Source organism: Calidris pugnax, unplaced genomic scaffold (assembly GCF_001431845.1).
Source record: "Calidris pugnax isolate Ruff unplaced genomic scaffold, ASM143184v1 scaffold219, whole genome shotgun sequence".
NCBI lineage: Eukaryota > Metazoa > Chordata > Aves > Charadriiformes > Scolopacidae > Calidris > Calidris pugnax.
Window position 1 is genome coordinate 7,768,566 of NW_015094507.1, and position 24,602 is coordinate 7,793,167.

Here is a 24,602-nt window from a genome sequence, read left to right on the forward strand (position 1 = left end):
CTTTCTTAATCCTTGTCATAGGAGGAGGGTGGAGTGGGTTTTTGTCCTCTTCCTGTGCTGACACTTGGCAATTTACTGCCTAGATTCTGTTCAGTGTCTTTTTACTTATTTTTAAAACTTATATTATCTTTCTCTTGTGGGAGTTTGGAGCCCTCACAGTTCTGGGGCAGCGTTTTTTAGTGAGGTGGAAGCATGAAGAAAGGAGGTTGAAGGAAGCATAGAGCAGACTTGGAAGGATGTTTCAATGTGAAGGACTGTTTGGGATAAAACTGATGAAAATTGGGTGCTTGTGTAGGAAAATTAGAGGGAAGAAGAGAGTCTGCTTAACCACATGCTCTAAAATATTTTAGCTTTTTTATTTTCATTTGGACAGTGCCTTGTAGACTGAGGCAGCACTGCTAGCAGTTCATGTAAGTTATGCCAATTGTATTTTAGGCATTTCAGTCTGCTTCCCCACCTTGGTTTTGCACACTAAACGCTGTCCAAGGACAGGGCCTGACCAGTATGCAAAGAATACGTCCTTTCTCAGGTTTAAGCTCCCACTTAAACTTTTAGCTTTCTTCCTAAGTTCTTTGGACAGTTGTTTATTTGGTTTTTTTGTGTGTGTCCTACATCTTTTTGTGAGAACTCTTATAAATGTGCCTGCCGCAGACAGCTTCTGGCTGGAAGGACCAACCAATGAACCAGTGATACGTGTTTGGTTTGAAGCTATTACTATGTAAAGACTTTTAAAAAATTTTTAAATTTTTTTTTTTTTTTTTACTTCAGTTGTGTGGTAATTCTGTACGTGGGTTTTCTCCAGCTAGAAAAGGGAATCCAAACTGGAAAATCCCAAACTTGAGAATCAATTGGGTCACTAAACAAAGCTGAATTTTGAATAGGTTTTTTTTAATGTGGTACACAGAGTTCCCCTCTTTTTCACTTCTTCCTAATAACTTAAGGAACTTTCTTTCCTAATAACCTGTAGCCCAGTTAACAAAGGACTGTTCTTACAATTTTAATTAAATTAATAGGTGCCTCTTTTTATTTTTTTTTTTTATTTTGAGAGGCCTATATATGTATCCCTAAGGGAAAAGCTGCAGTGTGAACTTGGTAGTAGGCATCAGAGGATCTATGTGGAAAGGATAATACTAATAACACGGAGGAGAGGGTCTAGTCTTGATTAATAACATCTAAATAAGCTGGAATTTTTAAAGAGCTTCTGAAGGGGTAAATGATGATCTTTACATTCCTTTGAAAACCCCAGCTTCAATTTAAAACCAGCTTCAGTGACCTTAGAGCCTTTGAATATATTCATCACAAAAGAGGTGGCTTTTACAATTCTGCAGTGTACAACTGCTTTCATGAGCAATCAAGCTCGTGCTTTGGTCTTTCCTATGACTACTTATGATCCACATCTCTGACAGTTAAAGGTTTTGGTTCTAACTGTGAAAATGGTTAAGTGCATTTCCATCAAAGAAACTACCAGATTGTTTCAGATCAGCTTAACTACGTAGATCAAAAGACTGGAGTAAACTGCATGAAAGATAGGAACACTTCTTAGATACCTGAGATTTGCTCAGAATAAATTTCTGGAGATGAATATGGGTTTTGTCTTCGCTAACACAGAAATACATATTTACTGCAAGATTTACTAGTGTAAGTAGTGAGAACAGTGTTTGTCTTCCTGTTTTCTCTAATTTTTCTTAAGTTTCCTTCACAGTGAGATGAAAGCATCTGTCCTCACCCTGTTTGTAGGTAGTAGCTAGAAAGTGTTATTCATCCTATGATGAAAAAGTGTTTGTGTGCAAGAGTTGTTTCCTCAAGGAATGTACTGTCTGACTATTTTTAAACGTGCTAAACGCCTTCATAATTGATGATGTTGTTTACATTAGGAACAGTGTAACTCTTCTGTCTCACACACAGAAGTTATCTTTCTCTTTGGTAGGAACAAAGCAGAATTTTCTATACCTCAAAGAAGCAAGAGGCTTCCTAGGTGCTGGTCCACTTCATGTAAAAGTTACTGGTGACAGACAATTTTGTAGGCTCAGTTCAAAGAGTTGAAACCAAATTACTGTAGCAGCTGCCTGTCAGTCAGTACACAGTCTTTTTCATCTGCTGGAAATGATCAATAAAACCTCACCAAACCCACCTTTCAGGAAGGCTTCTATAAAAGCATGTACTACATAGACATTATATCACTGAATCTATTGGCTGACTGTTATATCAAATTAAGTAATTTTTTTCCCAATGATGACCAAGCTGCAAATGAGATACACTGTTTCCCTGCTATTAAAAACCTATTCCTGAACCTTCCTGTTCACAAATGGCATCTTGCGGGGTAAATTTATCTGTAACCAGTTGTATCTGTTTATTCTTGAACCATCATTCCCATTTAGCGTAATTATGTCTTTCATCTTTGGTGCTCATGCCTTTGTGTTTTAGTGGATATCAATCTTATTTCCTTTCAATATTTGATTTATTACAGTAATTGAGCAAGCTTTTTCCTCCCTGTTGAGGGATAGATTGTTTGCTCCTTTGATCACTTCTCTGTCAGAGTGATTTCATCTCTGTGTGTGTGTAGGGTGAGCTGTTTGAGCATAGGTAAAGAAAAATATATATAGTATTTAAAAAAAATATATCACAGAAGCCTTTATGTATTGATATCAATACATCTCTTTGTTTTCTCTACATCTACTAGTATATCTAATATCAAATTTCCCCTCTTAATTGTCTTTGTTTTATAGTAATCCAGTTCTGCCTTCTGTCAATTTCACCTGGTGACTTCCCAGTCTGTAGTAGAAATTCTTGGTTAGTTTCTGAGTGCCTGAATTCAGACTTTGTGCTGTTAATTTCATCCCATTTCTGTTACCCTTTGTTTATTCAGTCATAAAGTAAAGTAAAAGATGATATATAATAGCACTCGTTTATTGCAAATGCTGCCTTTATTTAATCAGATAATTCCATTCACACTCATAATTTTGATGCTAAGATGGGTTGTATTAATAATCACAACACTTATTCTTTGGTAACTCTCCAAATAGTTAATATATAGAACCTTGAAATGTTTTCTGTCAGCAGTTGCCTTTTAAAGTAGTTTCTTGCTCACCTCAAGCTTCTTCCAGTTGTCCTCTTTCCCATCTGACAAGTAGTTAATGCTCTTACAAAGGTGACATTTGAACACAGATATTCTGTCTGTGTAAAACTCAGTTATCAGAGAAGAAAATCAGGATAGTTTTGTTTTAACATGTCTTTCTTTATATTAATTGTGCTTATTTTCCCTTTTTCAAATGTGAAGCATTTCCTTTATGTGTGTGTTTGTTCTTGCCATGATCAATATTGTAGCTGTCATTAAAACCTCAGGTAAAATATTTTAGATCTTTATTTTTGTCTTTAAACTATATGATATCCCACTTTTACTTTCTTATTCTTGTGTTCTCACACTCTCTTGTGCTCCTTCTCTGGCGAGACAATCTTTTCTGTTTATTTTGACTTTCCATGCAAAGTCTAACTCAGCTTGACTGCTGACACTTTACATTTCCAACGCTTCAAGCTTCTCTCCCAATTCTGTTGCCAATTTAACTTTTTCTCAGGCATCAGAGACTTTCCCATCATGATCCTCACCCTTCTCCTGTTGTAAGAGACATTCACTTGTGAAGGAAATGCTCAGTGTCCCATGTGAGAGAACATACTCATCAGAATAAATGACTAGCAATTCTCCATCTACTGTGTAGCTGTCTGGAATCCTACAAGCTGTTTTGTGCTATTTGAAAGAGCATTTTAAAATTTGACACCATGGCATCAACCAAGAGCTCCAACAAGCAAAGGTGCTTGTATGATTCTCATGACCAGAAGAATAATTAAAAAAAAATAATCTAATATGTTTACAAGAAGTTATATGGGACAGTCAAAGTTGCACAGATACTGACAATCCAGAATGATGTCCTCCTCAATGACTTTCTGCCTAACCTGTTTTGCATGCTGTTACCAAGAAAGAAATGTTGTGTAACATAGCTAAAGTGCTATTAAAATATGATGCTTTGTTGACTTTGTAATAAATTCTAGCACTGGCAAATACTTTTTACATTCAGGTTGTTACCTTGTGACAAAATGTTGTCAGGAATGCTGGATCTTTCAATTACTAGGACATACCTTATTTAGTCTTTCTAGCTTTAGACTTGAATTAACCCAGTCTCCAAATGGGTTTACAGTAGCTGAAAAATACAGCTTTATAAGAACTTTACTGCAGAGGCTGTTGGTGTTCAAGTGCTCTATTCTTCAGCTTCAGGTCAGATACAGGCATTCTTCGCTAGAAACTGAACATCTGTAGTATAACAATAATATGATGATTTCTTCCTCAAGTTCTCATGTTTTTTACAGAAATCTGTGTTTAAGATTATACCAATAACAGTTTGATTCCACCATGTGGAAAATGCTGGGTTTGGATAAGAATGCTTGTTTTGTCATCTAAGCTGAATCAAAAGAGGAGAAAAATTCATTAGAAATAACTTACTTGTAAATGACTGTATGTTACTGTTGGTTTGGATAAGAAATTTACCACTTTCCTTAATATGAAACTGTCCTTTTTCACAAGTTGTGTGAAAAGGTGTCAGTTTTCATTTATTAATCAGGCTGTTCTGATGGATGGTGACCACTGCTACGTAGGGTTTCTCTGTGTGGATTGGTGTGAGCAGTGGTGTTTGAGAGCGGCAGAACATACACACTCCTCTCTTATCTTATAGCACCTTTCAATTTAATGCACAACATTCTAGGCATTCTTTCTATTGTTATGCGCTACATAATATTTCTGTTAACTTGTTTATTATATGCTAGCATTTGATATGGAACTGTATTTTCTTTGGCTGTTTCTTACTACAAAGTTTTACTTATTTTGAGAGAATGTTTTATTTCATCTTTTTTTTTTTTTAAAAAAAAAAATAATCCAACCCAAGTTGAAATTTTTTTATATTGCTGTTGCTGCCAACAGTGTCTTTAAGAACAATCTAATAACAATTAAAAAAAAAGAATGAGCCTACTATATTGTTTTTTTTCCTCCCCTAGTTTACAAATTATCCTAAAATTAAAAGAACTGTTTATTAAAAAAGGAAAGAAAAAAAGGTAGAGGCATCACATTAAATCACCACTACAAAACAGTTTCTAATATTACGAGAGGCAAGGTATCCAGCAACATCTCTTGATACGTGTCAAAGAGAGACAATTTTAATCTCTAGGGTTTTGTTAGTTTATAATTCTGCAAGTTTTTACTGTTTAAGTGACAAAATAATTGTTACTGTATCTCATAAGTGATACCTGGGCATAACTATTGATTGGTCATTAGGGAGGAATTTCTTTCTTTTACAGCTAGAAATGCTTGGTGTTAGGGACAGCAGGAAACAAAAGGAAAACATTTCCTTCATGGTAGAAAAAGCATTTAAATGACTTAATTTGCTGGAAAACTGGAATAGATTTAAGTGGTTGTAATAATCTTTAGAAGATTTCTTGTCTTGACAGATATCTGTATAGCCGAAGGATAATATAATTTAAAATTAATCCTTTTCCTTATTTTTTTCCTCTCGAAAATAAACATCTTGAGTCTCTTTTTGTAACGTGAAAAAAGGGAAGATTCATTTCTCTCAGATGTGCCTTGGAACCTGTTCCATTTGCTGTTTCGCCATTATAAATTGATTCTTGGCAATTTATATACTAGTGCTGCAGATGCAAGCAATTTTCAGATAAAACAGAAGCGATCAATCATTCTTGTGGCTGCAGTATGGAGGGGGGGAAAAAAGTGATTCCATGGAAATGATATTTTTGGGAGTGGCGGTTCCCAACTCCTTCTGAGGGCTGATTTAATCTGGCAGAAGGGAGACTTTAGCAGCGGTGCCTGCTTTAATGTGCTGTCTAATTAGTCATGAGACCTAGTTTTTTTCTGGCAAGCAGAAAATAATTTGGATTTATTTCTGGATTATAGGACAGTTGTTGAAATAAACACTAGAAAAAGGGTTTTGGTAAACTTTTCTCTGAAAACAACCTGATGTTCTGAGAATAACAATACCTTAGACTTCCAGGCAAGTGAGGCAGGGATCTGATGCAAAATACAATTATTGGTAGTACAGTAATTTTGTGGTGATCAGGAACTGTGTTTTCCACACAAAGAATTGGACCAGCTGCACATTTTGGCATCCTTAAATCCTGATGTTCACCTTTGATAAGAGTTACATTTGTGTGTAATGACTGTGTGCTGCATCAGTGGCATCTTTTCTTCTAGGGCCTGTTTTAGGTTTACTTGTTTGCCGTTTGTGCTAAGACCAGGGTTTTTTTTGGTGGGGTGTTTTTTTTCTTTTTTGGTTGTTGTGTTTGTTTTCCTTTACAAGCACAGAAGTAACAAGAGTATCTCTGTTTCTCTGCAGCTTTTACGAGAGTTGAAACACCCCAACGTGATTGCATTGCAGAAGGTTTTCCTTTCTCACAGTGACAGAAAAGTTTGGCTGCTCTTTGATTATGCTGAACATGATTTGTGGGTAAGTACAGAGCTCCCTGAGTGTTTGAGGTAGTGTAATATGAGCTTGTTCAAACTCAAGTGTGTGTGGCGTACCTTCACATAGTGCAGAGATGCAGACATTTCTTGCTTTGTAATTAAGGGTCTAACTGACATTCTGTTCTTTGTACACTTTAAAGACTGCAAAAGGCTATGTCGAGCTTTTTATACTCAGATTTCATTTTGAAGCTAAAAGAATTTTCTTACAGGCTTTAACTGGAGTTAAAGAAAGCTTTCCTAAACTTACACCTTCTAAAATAGTGGTTGAAAATGTATTTAATATTTTCTTTTTACTGCAGTTTTATGCACGCACACAGAGAACAGAAAAAGGGAGACTTTGTTGAGTCCTCTCACTGAGATATAGTGCAAGTGACCAACATTCAATCATCTAATTCTAGACTGAATTTGTGACAGTACGAGTGGAAAGAAAATAAAGAAAAAAAAGTAAGCACTGCTAATTGGGCCTACTGATGGATTACCACTACGTGGAATAGGAGTAGAGACTTAGATGTCTGTTTTTAAGTTTGCAGCAAAATAGGATATGATTTGATTTATTCTAAGGTAGAGGTGAACATCAGTGACATTGTGAGTTGAACTCAGGTACAAACATTCAAGTTCCACACCTGTTGATATGATGTGAGTTGCTTTGACCTGGATTTGTGTTTAAACCTAAAAGATATCAAACTCTTAGTAAGAGTAGTCAATAAGTTTATAATTCCTTTGGAAATACTGGCAAGGAGAGGAAGTGGTAATATTAATTGCAGTACTACTTTTTAAGGCTTCAGTAGAAGTTGCTATTACTAGTGCTAGTGAAAAATTGCTCAGGTTTTTGTACTTAGTCCTCATGAGCTAATGAATATGTACTTGTAAATTGTAATCTGGAAGGAAAGTAAACCTAGAGCATGCAAAAAGATACTTCTAGTTCAGAACAAATTATGTCATGGTGTTTCATTCCCCTTCATATGCTTAAATTTTTTTTTTTAAATTTGATTTCTCTTATGGGGTAGCAGCTTTGTATTTTAAAACTTTTCTTCATCAAAGTTCAGTGTACATAAAGAGTTTGGGTATTTCTCACAACTGGTGATGATGATGAATAGCAATGTGGCAGCTAAAACCCTGTATGGACAGAATTTATTTGTGCATCAGTTGAGTTTACTCATTTTATAGAACAGCCACAACACACACATTTTACGGCTACATTGAATGGCATGTTTAAAACACCTTTTTTTAACATTTTCGATTTGAATTTATTTTGGGCATGTGTTTTTTACACTATGTGGTGATTTTTCACAGGATTTAACAGCTTTAGATAAAGAATCACTGCAGTCTAATGTTCTTACTACTCCTCACATCTGGCTGGGTATTAGTCATAATCTCAGTGAAGTTAATTATTTCCTACTGTTTGGGACTGAAATGTTTGTTACCCTAGTTATTTGATGTGAACTGGTCTCCCACTTCCTAACTTTATTTTTTTCTTTTCTATGGGACATGCTACACAAATCATTTCTCCTTTCCTGTATAATTGCCCATGTTTCCTTGCTTCTTAAGCCTTTGCCAGGAATTCTTTTTCCTCCCTTGCATAAAGTTAGCTATGCTCAAGGCTGTCATGGTTCTGGCTTAACCTTGGTCCTCATATCCTTTACTGTCAGCACTTCCCAAGCATCGCTCTTAATTCCCCTTTTGTCTCTTTTGCTCACTCCCAACTTTGTGTCTTTTTCCACGCTGCCCTCCTACACATGGAACAGCCTCCCAATTAACGTACGTAAAGATCCTTCACTATCCTCCTTCAAAAAAAAATCCTGAAAATCCACTTATTTTGTAACGCATTTCAGTGATAACAACCACTTGTCATTCTGTCTGTGTTGTGTTGTGTTTTGCATTTCCTGTGCTTTACAGCTTGTGCCCTTTCAGCTCTTTGGGGTAGAAATCGTAGTAGGGGACTGACACATTTTGTTATTGCTTAGCACCATGTGCTTCCCCAGCACTACATAAAACCAAAATATGTGTATTAATTGTGTGTATCAGTTTAGAAGGGTTTAAGTTTTGGAATTGTAAATGTGCTGTCCCTAGAGAGATTTAGATTCCAGAGACCAATGGTTTCAAATGTAAGTAGCTTAGAGTTACTCACCAAAATTTATCTGGAAGTATGGGAATTGTCCTTCTGTTCAAAGCTGCCCAGCTTTAGTAACTCCTATTGGCTACAATGAGGAGAGAAAATGCTCATCACTTACAAACATCAGATTAATTAAAATCATTACATTTTTCAGCTTCTGTACTGGAAATATTTGGCAAGAGATTAATAAGCTATATTAGATGCTATCTTATTCTGTTCATTTTGTAATACTGAAAAAAAATTGTCCTGTTCCAATGAGGAAAAGTGATGGTGCCAATTAAGCTTATTAAAAAGTTCTTTTATGGTGAGCAAGAACTTTTTTTTTTCACTTTACATTTAATTCCCAAGGATTAGACTCCTCTAATCTGAAAATTGAGTATAGATAGCAGCATACTTTGGCTATAACTTCTGTCGATACCATTACCAAGGGATGAAGAAAGCCATGCTAATTTGAACTACTTTTGACAGGTATTGGTAAAGACTTATTATGTTGTCGTTGCCTACAAACATATTCACTATTTAATAACTAAACCTATTAAACATTTTTCCTTCATCACTTCTCAAGTTACATTATACAAAACAATGCAAAGCCATTCATGAGGTCACAATAAAGAATGTCTAGGAAAACAGGAATTCTTTTGACCAATTGACTTATAAATCTTGTTTGCTTTAATTGCCAAAATTCTTAGTGCAGTCCACAAATTATTTCCTTATGATTTTTCTTGGCTATTAGTCTCTGTAAACTGGTAAAGTTCTTAGGCTGTTGGATGTGCCACATATGTTAATTTACAGTGTATTGTCTACACTGTCATCACTGCTTATGCTATGAAGTAAATGAAAGATTCCTTAGCTTGTACCTCAGTGTAAAAGAAGCATCTGACACAAGGATAAAATTGTGTACGTCCACAGATGCCATTGAATGTCTCATATATTGTTGGCCACATCCTTAATTCCTGGTAACTTCCTTCAGTCTTACACCTTTATATTCCAATTGTCTGAAACTTTCAGCTTCAGACGTTCATAGCCACAAAACCAACCATCTCCTGTTCCTTCTCTTGTGAGGTCTACTCCTAAGGTCTGGGATGTTTTTAATCCAAATAATATTTGGGTTTTCTGCCTTGATTAATTTGTGTTGAGATAAAAAAATGTAATTCAGATAACACATAGCTGAGTTAATCTTAAGTCCATGAGAGGAACTCATACTATTTTTAAGATACCTTTTCCATTACACAGTCAGAACTTAATAGTTGTACAAAATATGCCTAGATGAAATCTTTTCAAGAAAGTGTAATTCCTTCAACAAATATGTGTATTTTTCTGCTGTGTTCATTATTGACCTTTAAAAAAGTGAGTTTTTTAAATGCATGATTTTTTGCTGTTTTATCATTGAGGAATAACTTATTTTCCTATTCAATTTTCATGTATGTTTTTATTTTACCTTAGTCTTAAATTGTATACTGCTCTCCAGAACTGCTTATGTAAAGCTCATGCATTTTAAGACATTGTTCAAATTTATATTAAATATGCTAAATGCATGGTGATTACTCAATTGGAATTTTCTTAGTTTGATACAAATGAGATCTGCTCTGGAAGTGAATTCCATTTGTTGTCAGTGTAGTTACTTCTAGCCATTGGAGTTATTGCAGTACTTAGTTTATCTTTGTTCCCAGTTAGTCTCCTATACTTTTACAGCATCAGCTTTTTAATATTGAAAATATTTCCTAATGCACACATTTTTGGTTTTAGCACTGCAGATAAGCAGTCTTTGATTCCACAGGCTCTATATTTTTAAATAGGATTTTTGATTCTAAGTTCAGTTTTGTAACTTTTTTATGTTCTGAATCGATAAGGTGTTTACTTTTCTAGTTGTGGTACTGAGTTAATTCTCAGACTCATTTAATATGTGTGTGTAACTTAAAAGCTTAGGATCATCTATGCTGGATATCTATGTGGTAACTTAGAATCATAGAATCATCTAGGTTGGAAGGGACCTTACATCTAGTCCAACCATCAATCTAACTTTGACAAAAAAATAAATAAGAAATAAGCAATAAAAAAATCACTAAACCATATTCCTGAGGACTTGAAGCTTCTGAATTTTTTTTGTACCTTATTCTGAAAAAGTGATGTTTTTATCACAGTAAAACTTGTTGAATGTGTTTTATAGCCATAAAAACATTGTTGGGTCTTAATAAGTGATTAAGTAAATTATTAAATATTATTTGATAATATTGAATGGGATGTTACGTCCACTCTCTAAGACCAGTTAAACCATGGTTATTTTTTTTTTAGGGTTGGTTGAATGTTTCTCTCTTACAATTAGATTCCAGCAATCTCTAACAATTGAGTGCTTAGCAGCAAGTACCACTGAGAAGCTTGGGGTAAAATTCATCTTGAAACTATCTCTTATAATAATAAAAACGTGTGGACAGACTGGCTTTGTATCACGTGAAATATTTGTAATGCATATATTCTGCTTTTTAAAAATGTAGGATAGAGATTATAAGCATAGTTGTGTATACCTAAAAATAATTGTCAAGTAATGACAGGAGAAAACAATCTTCCTACATGTGATTTTCATAACACTAGCTGACTCTCTCAATATACAAATAAATATACTTCAGCTAACAAGATTTTGAATAATGTTCAAAGTTCTTATAAGCTAAATGAAATTGTGAGGGTGCTGCATACTGATTTGTGCAATAAACTTGCACGTTTGTTTAATCACATAAATGTTTTCTAACAGATCTGAGTTAAAGTCTTCAAATCTGGTGTAATCAGATTTTTCCACTAGGCTTCGGTTTAGCTTTTAGTTGTGAGGGTAATTCAGATGCTAGTTGATGACAAATACCCTTATATACATGAAAATACCTCTCTCAGTGTATGAGGGTTTTTTTCTCTTTTAGTTTTCTATAGTCATGTGTATGCTTTTGTTTTAATGCAGTCTTGCTCCATTAGGTGATTCTCCATGCAGCCTTTCCTGTTGTGTGTGTATTTACTGAAATAGGATTCTACTGCCTGGCAAAAATATTAAATACAAAATTTGTTAGGGCAGAAGAGAGCGAGCTGGAACAGTTTTTGATCGCTTTTAAGTTACAGTTTTTATCATCATTACGGAGTCTTTACAGCACGATTTATTGCTTCCAAATATAATGGATAGGGTCTTTTTGACACTGACGTGACTGTTGGGTTTCTTGCAGAGAGCAGTGCCATTCCTTGTTGATAGTCGTCTGTTCTGAGAAAGCACTTGTCACATCACAAAACTTGTTTTTTCTGCCAAATTGTAGGGATTTTGAGGGTAGTTTGTGGGTTCATTTACTGTACCATGAAGTGTGAGAATTGGAGGAGACAACGGGTAGGAGCAGATGTCAAAGATGGAGGCAAGGGTGCAAAAGCATAAAGTGTGTGAAGAATTAATGTGGATAGAGAGGCACGAATACTGAGTCTTTCAGATATGTACTGAAAGGGTCCCTAAATTCTGGTGGTTTTTGTTAGCATCATGTAGTTATTTTGATCTATTAAGGTCTGAAAGATCTAGAAGACCTAGAAAGACCCCGGAAAAACCTAGGAAAATTATACTGAATCTGTCTGCTCTGTGCTTCAAAGCTTAGGTATTTAAAGTAAGTTGGCATTAGCAAAAGTTAGTGTATTAAAGCTTCTTTCACTGTTACTTAAAATCTTGACCTCTTGTCACTTGGAAATGGATTTTTCATTAGGTAGTTTGGATAATGACATTCTAAAGAGGATACTTGATGATAGCAGTGTACTGGCATCATTTAGAGGGAGGCTCTTGAGGCATATTTTTTCTCCCCTCCTCCTTTGAAAGACTGTATTGATTGCTGTAATGCTCCCAAAACTGGAAACTTAAGTGATCACAGTAGAAATACTTTTACCTACTTTTTGATTTTATTTTATTTTACTTGGAATATACCCTTGACTAAATTTTTTTAGTGTCTAAAACTTTGGCCTCTGAAGTAAGTTCTAAAGGTAGGCTTGGGAAGCTGTGATTTATTTTTGAAACAGCAAACAAATGTTACTCAGGTTAGTTGGGTCTGTCTTTGCTTCCTCATTTTGAAAACAATGCATGTTTAGTTCTTATACTGCCTTTAGATTTGGATTTATTTTTCTGTAGCCTTTGAAGTGCTTTACGTTTAACACTCAATATTTGTCACTTTTGTTTGGATATTGACTGCTGAAGAGAGAAGGTGAAAATACTTTTATGTTTAAAATGAGACTTGAAGCCATATAATCTGAATCTTCCTCTTGATCTTGGCACAGATGTAATGTATATCCAAGCTTCCATTTCTTCAATATTAAAATGGAATTTTACTTTTTACTGGCACATTGACGTAATTCTGGTTTTTTTCTCAAAGGTTGGATTAGGGATTGGATAGGAAGAAGGTTTTTGCTAAAGTGTGGGAGGAAACAGACAATTTAAATCAGTAGGGAGAGGAATCTGTGCTGATGTGATTGCATTTCAGTTTGATGGAGCTGCTTCTTGAAAGAAGCATTGCCTTAAGCAGTAGAACTCAAGAAATCAGGTTTTCTAGGGAGTTTTGTCTTGACGTCTATGGATCATCTCGTATCTGTTGAGGTGAGAGCTCACACTGTAACTTCACTTTGTCAGACATGCATAAAATCTCTCTTTTAGCTGGCTGCTTACTTTATGAAAACTCTTCATGTCTGACTGAAGCTTAGCAGTTAGGGCAGTCATCTGGGGAACAGGAAGCGCAGGTTACAATTCCTGTCATTCCTGTAAATTGTTCCATACCTTTATTATGTGTAAGGTTATGGCTGTTTTATGTCGTACTTGAGGCTGCAGTTTGGGACTATCAAGGAGGTGAAGCTAGTAGAGAATGCCTCATCCACTTGCATAGTGCAGTTATGTATAAAGAACATCCTAATTTGTTCAAATTCTGTTAGCGTACTTGTATTGGTGTGGCATCCTTTGCTTTGGAGCTTACTGTACACCTGATCTATCTGATCTCCAAAACTTTTGTCAAATTGTTACTAACATTTGTTTATTTCTGTTCGGATGCCCTTTTTAATTTTTTTTTTTTTTTTTTTTATTTGAGCTCTTTTTCATTCCAGCATGCTTCTAAAGCTTCTTATGTTACAGCCTTTACCGTCTTCATTTTGGAATAATTTCTCCCTTACATTCTGGAGTAATACAGGTTTTCCATGGGATCATAACTGCCTTACTGTGCACTTTTTTTTTTTTTTTTTTTTTTAATTTGAGTAATATTTTCCCACAATAGTGTTAAGGCCATATAGCTATATTTCTGAAAATATAAAGAAATAAGAAAAAGCTTGTGCTTGCTGCCTCCAATAGAAGAGATGCTATTCATTAATGGTACCTCTTAGTGCTTCTGTTTCTTAGATGGACACTGCCATTAAAATTATTTCTTAGTGTTGGTTGCACGTGTTATTTTTCTTCATACCTCTAGTTGCATACAAGAAATGGGGTGACCTGCTTTTTTTATAAAACCCTTGAGAGTAGGACTTGATCACAAGCACTGTGGGTTCATTCCAGTGATATGGGGCAAATTCAGCTTTTCAGTTCCCTCTACTATTTGGCACTGCAGTATGTTTTTAGTTTAATTTGTGTTCAGTTCTATAATCTGAAGTGTGGTGGGGTGAAGTTTGCGATTTGATGAGCACAAAGTTCTATAGAGTCAGTTGGCAACAAAAATTTTTATTTGCTTTGGTAAGAAATTGTAAATTTTATCTAATGGTGATATTGCTTGCTTAAAGCAAAACTATCAGTTTTAATTCACTTCTGCAATTCTCGCATTGCTTTAAATATCTGCTCGGTCCTTTAGTTTCTCACGGGACAAAGCATGGAGCAGGGTTCCCAGTCTGTTGGAAGGAGCCAGGGAGCCAGAGGCAGGGCAGGGGCAGAAACCAAAGGGCACCAGCCTGGTGCCATCATGCTCCCTTCCTCGAGAGGTGCCAGGGGCACAGCATTCCTCCTCTACACATCCATGGTTAATTGTGTCCCATGAGACCCTTTTTCAGTTTCATTTTTGATGTGCCTTTATTATAAGTAGTAATGTTTTGTGTGGATACTAGTCAGTTTTTAAATGGGTATAGAAATCCCCTTCAGTGCTTACATAGCACTTAAACCTTGAAAAAGGGCTGGAGCTGGGTTTATAGGTCTCTGTGTTGTGACCTTTGCTTCTTGGTGCTCCTGTATTTTTTATTTTCATACCATGTATTAGTAAAGATATTCTTTTGGGGGTTTATGGTATCATTACTACTTTGTAGGTCATACTGTAATTGCACATGGAGGTCATTATCTGGTCAGCACTGTGTGGTACTGGAAGGTAGGGACTCCCAGTTGAAGTTTTGACACAGTCTTTTTGTGACATGACAAGAAAAAGCATTTCTGAGGAGGTGATCCCTTAAAGCTTTCCATTATAGATTTCAGAGTGATTGTACAATTAAAGGATAGGGTACTAAGAGCTTATTTTGTTTACCAGTCGTCATTTGTATATTAAAAACTGATAATTCTGTATATTTCTTTTATTCTATTTTTTAATGTACAGCCATTCCTGTAGTGTGTATAGTAGTGGAAGGCTCAGTGGAAACACTGCTGTTGACAGGGAGTAAGCAGGCCCTTGTTCTGATTTCTTTTTTTTCTTCCTCTTTTTATTTCTTTTTAAATAATACTGTCTACACCTTTGCTAATCACAATTTTACAGTGGCTGAAGTACTGGTGACAGCCAGAGGTAGCATTTGCCGTGAGGAAACGTTAACCCATCACCATTTGCATTGGGAACAATAGTGACAAACTTGGCAGGGGGTGGTGGTGGAGGGAGCAGAGGTCTGATGAAAGCACAGCCATTGGCTACCTCTTTAACCTGGGGAGGGGGATGATCTTGAACTAGACAAATCCTGTTTAAAGAATTGGGTAATTAGTAGTCTTGTCACTCTACAGATTAGCATTTTGAATCCTTTTCTGTAAAAATGCAAACTGCCTTTATTATTTCTGTCTTTCAAAAAGCACATAATTGAGAACTATTTTGTTATTTGAGATGCTTCTTTGAATCACCTTCAAAAAGGAGATTTTAATTTATTTTATTTTTTAAAATCTGTGTGAATGGATTTAGCTGTTTGCTGAATGGCAATATGTTAAGATTGGGCTTGTGCCTTGCATAGCCCCACCTTGTCTGAGGATTGAAAAGGTAGAAGGGCCTCACCCCACTTTATTTCTCGTACGGGGTAGCAAACCCAAACCTAACCCATCATCTCCACATTGATCTGACAATAAATATTAATTAGTTTATGAATATTTCATGATCTCTCAGCAATCTTTTCATGATCTTTTTTTCATTCCTTCAACTGACTAATGCTGGAATTCCTTTTTGCATTCTGTGTTTTCAAGCAGTATTTGTCCTTTCGTGGGTATTCTGTAATCCAAGAACCACTAGCTTGTCATCAATGAAGTATGCTGCCAAAATTTGGAAGCAAGAATACAACCATTTTTAGATATTTGCACATGATCTCACCCTAGTGTTGTGGTGTGGGGTTTTTGGAGTTCCCCCTTCCTCTGCTTAAATATTTATTTAATCTCTCTCTACCTGGGATTCTGACTTAGAGGGGAGCAGTAAAGTAGTTGCAAGCATTCTGTCCTGGGTGTTCATGGAGGGGAGGAGGGAAGGTGTGAAAGCATAGAGTGTGGTCCTCTTTCTGGTAGATACCACTGATTTGAAAGGTTCTGCTCCAGCAGCTGAGGGTAAGAGGGTGCCAAATGGGGAGGAGAGTGTCTAAGACACTTTACTGGAGGTAAGTAGCCAGTCTCTAGATGTTAACAAAAGCTTGTCAGGTGTTTTTTAAAGCAACTTGGAGAATAAAAATGGTTTAAGAAAATTTGAACGTGCCACTATTACTTTAAATTGCAAAGTTCAACAAATATTGTATTTCATTCCATTATTTAGTGTTAATAGCTTAAAAAAAGCAAAACAAGACAACAGAAAACCTTTCTATTTATCTAACACATGTTATGTTTCTACCTGTTTTATTTCTAGCATATTATCAAGTTTCACCGTGCCTCAAAAGCAAATAAAAAGCCGATGCAGTTGCCAAGATCTATGGTTAAATCCCTACTCTACCAGATCCTCGACGGAATCCATTACCTCCATGCAAACTGGGTGCTTCACAGAGATCTGGTAAGTGTTGCATGTATTACCTGGTTAAGAAAGTTTCACGTGCGTATTGTTGGGTAGGAGAAGAAAAGTCCCTATTAGTAATCTTGCGTATCGATCCCTACAGCTCTTCCTGTTATTGTTGCAGGAGACCAACAGAGAAGTTAAACATGAAAACAAACTATGTTTTCACATTGTTTTTATCTGAGTCATCTGAGCTCAGACAATGATGCTAGATCTGGTAAAAGGATTGCAGATACCAATATCCGAAAACAGTACACGAGCCAGCTGGATATACGTTGGTTGAACAGTCTTATAAGTTTGTGCATGACTTTGAAAAGGCATTTAAGTAGGAAAGTGATTGATACCCTTGTACATTGTTTGGCTTACGTGCAAGTTACCATAAAAGCAAGTGAAAGAGTAGTTTTTTCATGGAGTATTTCTTTTCCATGTGGTATTTTCCTGACCGTGGGAAGAGAACTATGAAAGGGTTGTCATCTTGAAATTTCTCATGACCTGAAGTGGCTCTTTAAGTTGATTTCAGATTACAAGGGCAGCCAGTTGCCTGGTCTTAGTTACCCTTTTCCCCTTGAAGTTTCCCACCACTCCTCATACTTAAGTGAAGTGCTACCAAGGGCTGCAAAAAGAAGAATACTAATATGGGTATAGTGCTCGCTGCCACTTGCATTGTACCTGAAATTTTTGGCATGAGACAAACATCATGATGGTTAATATGCTAAATCTGTTCTAATAGTTATGCTATTGTAACATCAGTGGAAGGTGTGGTAGCAGACGTAGTGTAATCTGTCTATAAAGCCACTGCTTTTATTTGGTTAGTTTCCATGGTTGCCCCAGTAGGTCAGAATAGGGATGCATGGCCAGAAACTTATAATCTCCAGTTATGTTTTGTGAGATACAGATTGTTCTTGACTCTCTAATAGTAAATAGGAGTTTGAATTAATTTTTGGATGTAGAGTGAATCTTGTCTTCAAAGATGTGAATAAACCTAAGACAGGCCTGGAATAAAAGTCACAGACATCTTCCAAAATAATTTTTATTTTATTTTTGTCATAATACCTAATAACAGTGAGGTTTCAGGTTTTGGTATGGATTTTTATTTTTTTTTTTTTTACTTCATTCCTTGGTATTTATTGTCAGTTTTTCCTGTTAAATTCCAGATGTTGGTATGTTTGTGTGGGGATTTTTTTTCCACCTTTGGAATAGTAGCCATGAGCGAAAGCAGGAAGCAAGTACAACCCTGATTTTCATGCTCAATTATTACTTTCCTAAGGAGACAGCTGTTGCTTTGGCAGAGTGCTGAGAAGTAATTAGATACAGCTTGAGAAGGAACACCTGAAAAGTCTATATTCAGCTATATTTAAGGGAAGCGTATGTGTTCATGGAACTATTAAATATATATACACTCAGATGCCATACATGAACTTGATACCTTGACAGCAAATACAAGATGGTATCTAGGATAATAATAACAAATACCTTAGAGAATTTTCTTGCCGGTGTTGCTGTTTCCAGCCTGCAGCAGCGGGTGTTTTGCGTGACTAGTGCTGCTGCTTTACAAGTCTTATCTGTTGATGTGTTGCAGCAAAGCTGGTGCCTGATGTCTCTGTCTCCTCTCTTGGAACTTTGGGAGGTGATGGTTGCTGTTACAAAAAAGGCAACTATTTTTCATGGCACTGGAATGATAGTGCTTGATTGATGTTGGCATAATTGAGAAGGGAGAGGAACAGAAATTTGTGGAGTCCTAATGTGTTCTTGGTATGCGAATAAATTTACGCTAATGGATTCTGGGATACCTCTGTGGAGAGAAAGGAAACCATTTATAAAGCTGCTTTGGTACACTGGTGATTTAAAGGTGTATTCAGTATCTTTTGCCTTTTTAAAAATCATTGTGGATTTCTAAAGAATTCATGTGTTTCAAATAGTTATTTTTATCTTGAACGCATTAAGAAAAAACCCAGATGTTACTCCGCATGTGACCTGTCTGCTCTTGAAATTGGGAGTTAATGTAATCACTTAGTAACCAATTTAAATTCTCAGTTAACCAAAAGTTTTATATATCTCTAAGCTTTATTCATATGCTCATACCTGTGGCTTTTGCTTCTAAGAATAGTACCTGGGAAGTGATTTCACTGGGTTAAATTTCTTGCACAATATATCAATACTAAATCTTTAGTGTTGTCTTAAGATGAGGAGCAATTTGTCTGGTGTTTTTCTCTTAGCTGTTTTAGTTTACATCCGCTGGAAAAATATTTTTCTATTTTATGTAAGCCAATATTTTGTATCAAGACACCTTGTACTTTCCTGGTTTGATATAACTCTTCTTACTATTTTTAGCATGCATTTGGATGTAGACCAAAGATGGTGACATCCATAAAAGTCATGTTATGCTTATTTCATTGCCTTTTAAAAATAAAATAAATTAGATTCTCAAAGAATATTTATTGTAATATTAGGCAGATTCTCCTGAGCCATGGAAATGACCTTCAGAATTTATTTAACAAATGTTGCAATGAAAAAGCAGAAACATGGGAGGTTAGGTATTCGTGAGAATACTTGCTTGGAGGTATTTGAAAAACATTCTTTAAACCTTAATTTGATGCTCTCTTAAATCAAAGAGTTTTTAAAGCAGCTAGAATACCAAATGTGCTTTTCAAAAAAACCCCTGTTCTCAATGGATCCATATTTTTAGATACCATAAAAATAATCTTGAGGAACCATTTTAAGAACAGCACTAACCAACAAAAACACAGCACGCTAATAAAACTGGTGACCAATGTGAACTTGCAGACTTGCAGTACATGTCCTGCCCTTGGGCTGAGCTATTGGACTATTTCTACCACAAGGAGACAGTCTCGTTCCCTTCTTCCCTACTTCCAGGCATTGCCACCCAATTTAATGTCCTGGCAGGTGACACTCACCTGACTAATGGTGAGCTCATTCAGGGAGTTGAACCATATTCACTCTTCTCCTGCAGAGCTTATTGTTTGCAGGATTAGCTCCCTGGGGGATCTCACTGGGAGATAAGGTGTGCTGGAGCTGGCGCAGAAGCAGTGTGAACCTGGAGCTGGTGGCAGAAAGCTCAACAGGTCATTCTAGAATCATCTGCCATTACATGAGATTATTTTGTTAAAATGCACCTTTTTAATTCTTAGCTGAAAGTGCAGGTGCTTTTAAAAACTTTAACTCAATTGTGCTTCTAAATCAGTGTAACTTTTACGTCGAATCTCTTCTGAGGTGAGCCTTATGTCAGTTTAAACTCTTGTAACACATGCCCAAATTCAGGAAAGTGCCCCAGCTGAGGCAAATTGTAACACCAAATACACTCACTTGTACTTCTAGAAATATGAAAATAATTTAGTGTATCTTTTAGCGTCTTGTAATATTTAGGTTATTTTGTTTCTGGATTTCTTGTTGTGAAGGTAGCTGAAAGGTGCTAAGTGGCTTTTTAGGTATAGGCTTTTTAGGCTAATTTAGAAAATATTCATCAGTAATTTTCTTTACTGCAGGATTCAAACCAGTACAGAATATGAGACAGGAGCATTAGAATTTTGATTTCTTTGAATAGCTTTAAGTCAGTTTATACACTTTAGAGTTGACATAAGTCTATAAAAATCCATACATTTGTTCTCCTGTCAAGCCATTTGGAATGGCATTTTGTTGTTGGGTTGCACGTTGTTGGGCAACGACAGTTTTGCCTTTTCAACATAGCAGTGCTCCTGAAAGCCGCACATGAGAGGAGGGAGGCTTTGCTGGCTCTGCTAGCTGCTGGGCATTCCATTATGAACAAGAGCTTAATATAGATAAATATTTAAGAAAGAACCTGTGGATATGAAGCTTTTGTTTTTAAAGTGCTGTGTGTATACACTGTGGGCTGGCCACTTGAAGGAGATCTAAAATTGTGCTCTGTACCTTCAGTCAATAGCAAGTTAGAAGATGCACCGCATGGATTACAGTATTTCAGGTTTTATTGTAACAAGTTTGTCCCCTCGTCACCCAAACATGAATTATTTAGATTCTACAGGTATGTTCAACAGAGGCCTTACTTTGCAGAGACATCTGAAAATTGATATCTTCTGTACACTGTTCACAGTGTGTGTTCACACTGGCAACAGAAAGGATTTTGGCAGCTTTCCTTGTGCTAATAACCCTTCTGTAGTTGATGTTAGTTGCTTAAGGACAAAAGCAGGCAGAGACCATTTCTTTTACAACTTGATAAAAGCAATTTCTATATGTAATAGGATGTATTTTCCTGGAGGGAGGTATTATCTGGAAGACGTTTTAAGTGTACAGAAACCATATTGAGGTATGCATTTAAGATTCCACTTACATCCTTGAGTATTTCTTTAGAATTCTGCTTAATGTTATTAAAACAATTGGTTGAAAAATGAATATTGGAAATCAGACTCACTGGAGAAATTAAGGGTTTTTTCCCCCCTCCCCCTAGGATTGTGTTAAACAGTTGGTTTCAGCATTCTGAAACTGGAAACTTGTTCATTGCAATAGTTGTACAAACTAACTTTGTAAAATGAGCCAAGTTCATAAAGTGTTTTTATTATAATTTTAAATACTTGTTGACTACAAATTTCCCAATTTCCCTGGTTTTGCCCCTCTACAGCTAAATTGACTGCATGTGTCATTTTACAAATTAGAGATTAGTTTACTGCAAAAGTCTCTTAGATGGAACAGCAGTGATATAGGTGAAAAGACTCAACGTTTGACACACCTGTGCATTCACAGCTTTGATTTAGGTAGAGGTCAGAATTAACACGTTCTGATGGAACAAAAGTTGTCATGAGTCTTAACACTGCAGAGACTTTAAACAAATTCCTTTTCACTGTAACAATTGATTTGTATTATTCTGTTTAGAAAAAAAATGTATATGTTTAAACTGTGAGACAGAGAGTAGATTGTAGATGAGGTGGTTCCCTGAGCAGGCTTGGATGGATAACTTACCGTTGATACAGGAGGCCGTGCTGCCTCTGTTACTCTCTGCTCCACTGTGTTCCTCCTCCTCCGAGCTGGGGATTGGAAAACTAACATGGGTTAAAATTAGACTCATGAAGAAGAGGTTGGTCTGTCTGTGATCTCACTCCCTGATCTGGTTTGGCATGCAATTACACAAATACTTGTGTAAGGTGGATATACGGGCAAGATGGATGTATGTGTGGCAGCCAAGTGGACAAGGAAGGGACATAAGGGAAGGGCAGGCTTCCATTTTTCGGTGGCATTGTCCTGTTGTGCTGGCAGTGTTAAGTATATGATCTGTAATCCTCCTCTTCCTTAACCATTTTGTTAGTGATTTGTAAATTTGTTAGTGACTAGCTTTTGGCAAATAACAATAAAATAAGCACCTGAAATGTCTCAACAGAAGAAATCAAAGATTTGGTGGTTTTGGTTCTGTATTTTGAAGAATCTAGTTACAGTTGTTTGGAATATTTTTTTTTTGCCAGTGACGGAAAGTGGAGTGAGCTTGTATCTCAGGTCCTCCAGTTTACAGTGTATAGTGTCAGTATAAATATACTTTCTTTGGCAATTAAAATATGAAGAGCCTTTGCGAGGAAAGGGTACTTCTGCTTTTGCTGTGGAAGAGAATGCAGGGTAATACAGTAGATTTCTGCAACCAGACTAAATACTGAAGCAAATTCTTGGTGTAAGGTCCTTACATACTGCAGAACAGCTCTTAGGGTAGTATTTTTCAGTGAAGAAAGAAGGTTGTAGTGAAAGCTTAAGGATTGCTTTTTGTCACTTAGACAGCAAATGTTTTAGAATTTTGAAGCTGATAATTACCATCTCCACTCCATTGATATACCTGAATGTGTGGTTTATATTATGAAGAGAAGAATAGGAGTAGAGAATGGGGAGGAAAACCAGGAAGAATTTCAGTGGAAAACTGAAGCAAGGATGGATTTATTTAGGTGTTTGGTTTTTTCAGAAGGCACAACTAACAAAGAGACCAAGAAGGAGAGTCAGCAAAAATCTTCCTTTTCCTGCCATTCTGTCTTTCAGCAGTCTCTGTATACGATGATGCCCTGCGAGTTATAACAGTGCATCACTTTCCTCACTGGTAGCAAAGACTCATTTTCTCAAGATTTTCATGATGTCCCATCCAATTGCAACAGGCAGGCCCAAATCTTACTTGAGCTGACCTTTCCTTGTCACTTCAGCTGCTGAGTGGGCTAAGCTGCTGGTGCTTCCATATTCACATGTGGTTTTCTCGGTGGAACCCTTTCTCTCCAAATCAACCTTCTCACTCTAATTCCACTAAGAGAGGGAGGGAGGAGGAATCCAGCTGTGGTGAAGACTTTGCTACTGTTTTCCCATCTCCAGCTTTTTTATCATCCCCTTGTTTCTTAATGTGGGAGGAGGTTGCTCCTGTACTTTGCTTCGCTATGTCATATGTACTAGCAGAAGCTATTTTCATTGTGTACATAAACTAATCAGTTTGTGTTTCTTCCCAGAGTGGATTATGAAGTGTTCATGCACTTCTGCCACCTGCAGAATTTATGGAGTGCTAATCTGGACATTTTGGGTGGAAGGACATAGCAGACAGCTGAGGTTTGATATAATTTTGACTCCGCGTGTCTGTTTATAAAGCAAATGTCTGTAGGCAGCCTTCAGGGTGATCAGACACGTGAGCTCCCAGATTCAGGCTTCTTAACAAGTCCCCTGAATATCCAGCTGCTACAGTAACAGTAAACCCAGTATCTTTCCAAGGATAAATCTTTAGCAGAGCCACAAGACGCCCATGTGATGATGGGTGCCAGCTCTGGCTGGTCATGATTGTGCTCAGGGCAAGCTGTCTTCTCTGGTCTTCCAGCTCCACATCTCTTGTAGAGCAGCGCGTCATGGGCAACGCAGTAGGTGTTTGCTCTCGGGGTTATGTGGAGACTGTGGGTTGCTCCTCTCAGAAATAAAGGACAGAGTCCAGACCGAAGGGGCCAGACAGATGACTTTCTGTGGGAATCGGCAACTTCTGTCTCCCTCGAAGGCATAGCCCATTCAAAAATGATTAAATTAGAGTTTCATCCTCTTGCTCATCAATTTGTGATTTTAAAAAAAACCAAATATTTATTATTAATTTATTCAGAACAGGTATTTCAAGTGATCCATCACGATGTGTGTTTAGAATACCAACATTTTAGTACCTTTTCAGAAATTCGTGTATATTAAATTCAGTAAAGCTCCAGTAGTTTTCAGATTTTTAGTTAACTGGTTGACTTTTAGTTTAGGGATTAATTTAAAAGCCAGTTATTTTCTCAGAGTAACTCTAGCTAGTATGTAATTCTGTAGACTCTTACCATGGACCTATACCTGGACTCTGCTCTGGAACTTTACTGCCATATTACACAACTCACTTAACCTGTCTTTGTCTCTGTTTCATGATCTGTTATCTATTTATGGGTCTAATTTGTAGTTTACTGCTTTATGCGCTATGAAATCTTTGAGTGAAAGCAGTAAAATATGTGTGGTTTATATAGTTAACTATTTTTTTTTGTTGTTTGATGCTCTTCTTCTAATGAGCTGGAAGTGTTAACAAAGACTTTAAGAATTAAAATGAATTACATGTTGTATGAAGGCACCAGAAAATGTCTTAAAATTTTAAGTGGATACTGACTTTTTAGTTCTGCTTTCACATCAAAGCCTTTGAGAAACGAGAGAGGTCCCTCAGTGCTTATTATTACTGGTTTATAGTATTTAACTACTCCCTTTTCTTCCTCCCAGTGCCCTCCCAAGAAGATTTTCCAGGCCAAAAAATAATTAGGGAAGCTACCTAAAAAGCAGCAGAACTGAAGTGATTTTTAAA

At 36.5% G+C, this 24,602-nt stretch overlaps 1 protein-coding gene across 3 annotated transcripts in view; it reads left to right on the forward strand.

Moving 5' to 3' along the window:
• CDK19 (cyclin-dependent kinase 19) overlaps nt 1–24,602 on the forward strand; it is a 117,907-nt gene that overhangs the window by 38,387 nt on the left and 54,918 nt on the right. For 2 of the 3 annotated variants that reach the window (XM_014964657.1, XM_014964656.1), the window contains 2 exons: nt 6,390–6,500; nt 16,661–16,801. In XM_014964657.1, coding sequence (XP_014820143.1) covers nt 6,390–6,500; nt 16,661–16,801 — 252 coding nt within the window. Of the gene's footprint in view, nt 1–6,389; nt 6,501–8,262; nt 8,276–16,660; nt 16,802–24,602 lie in introns of those variants that run through there. The other variant, XM_014964658.1, reaches the window with a different exon arrangement.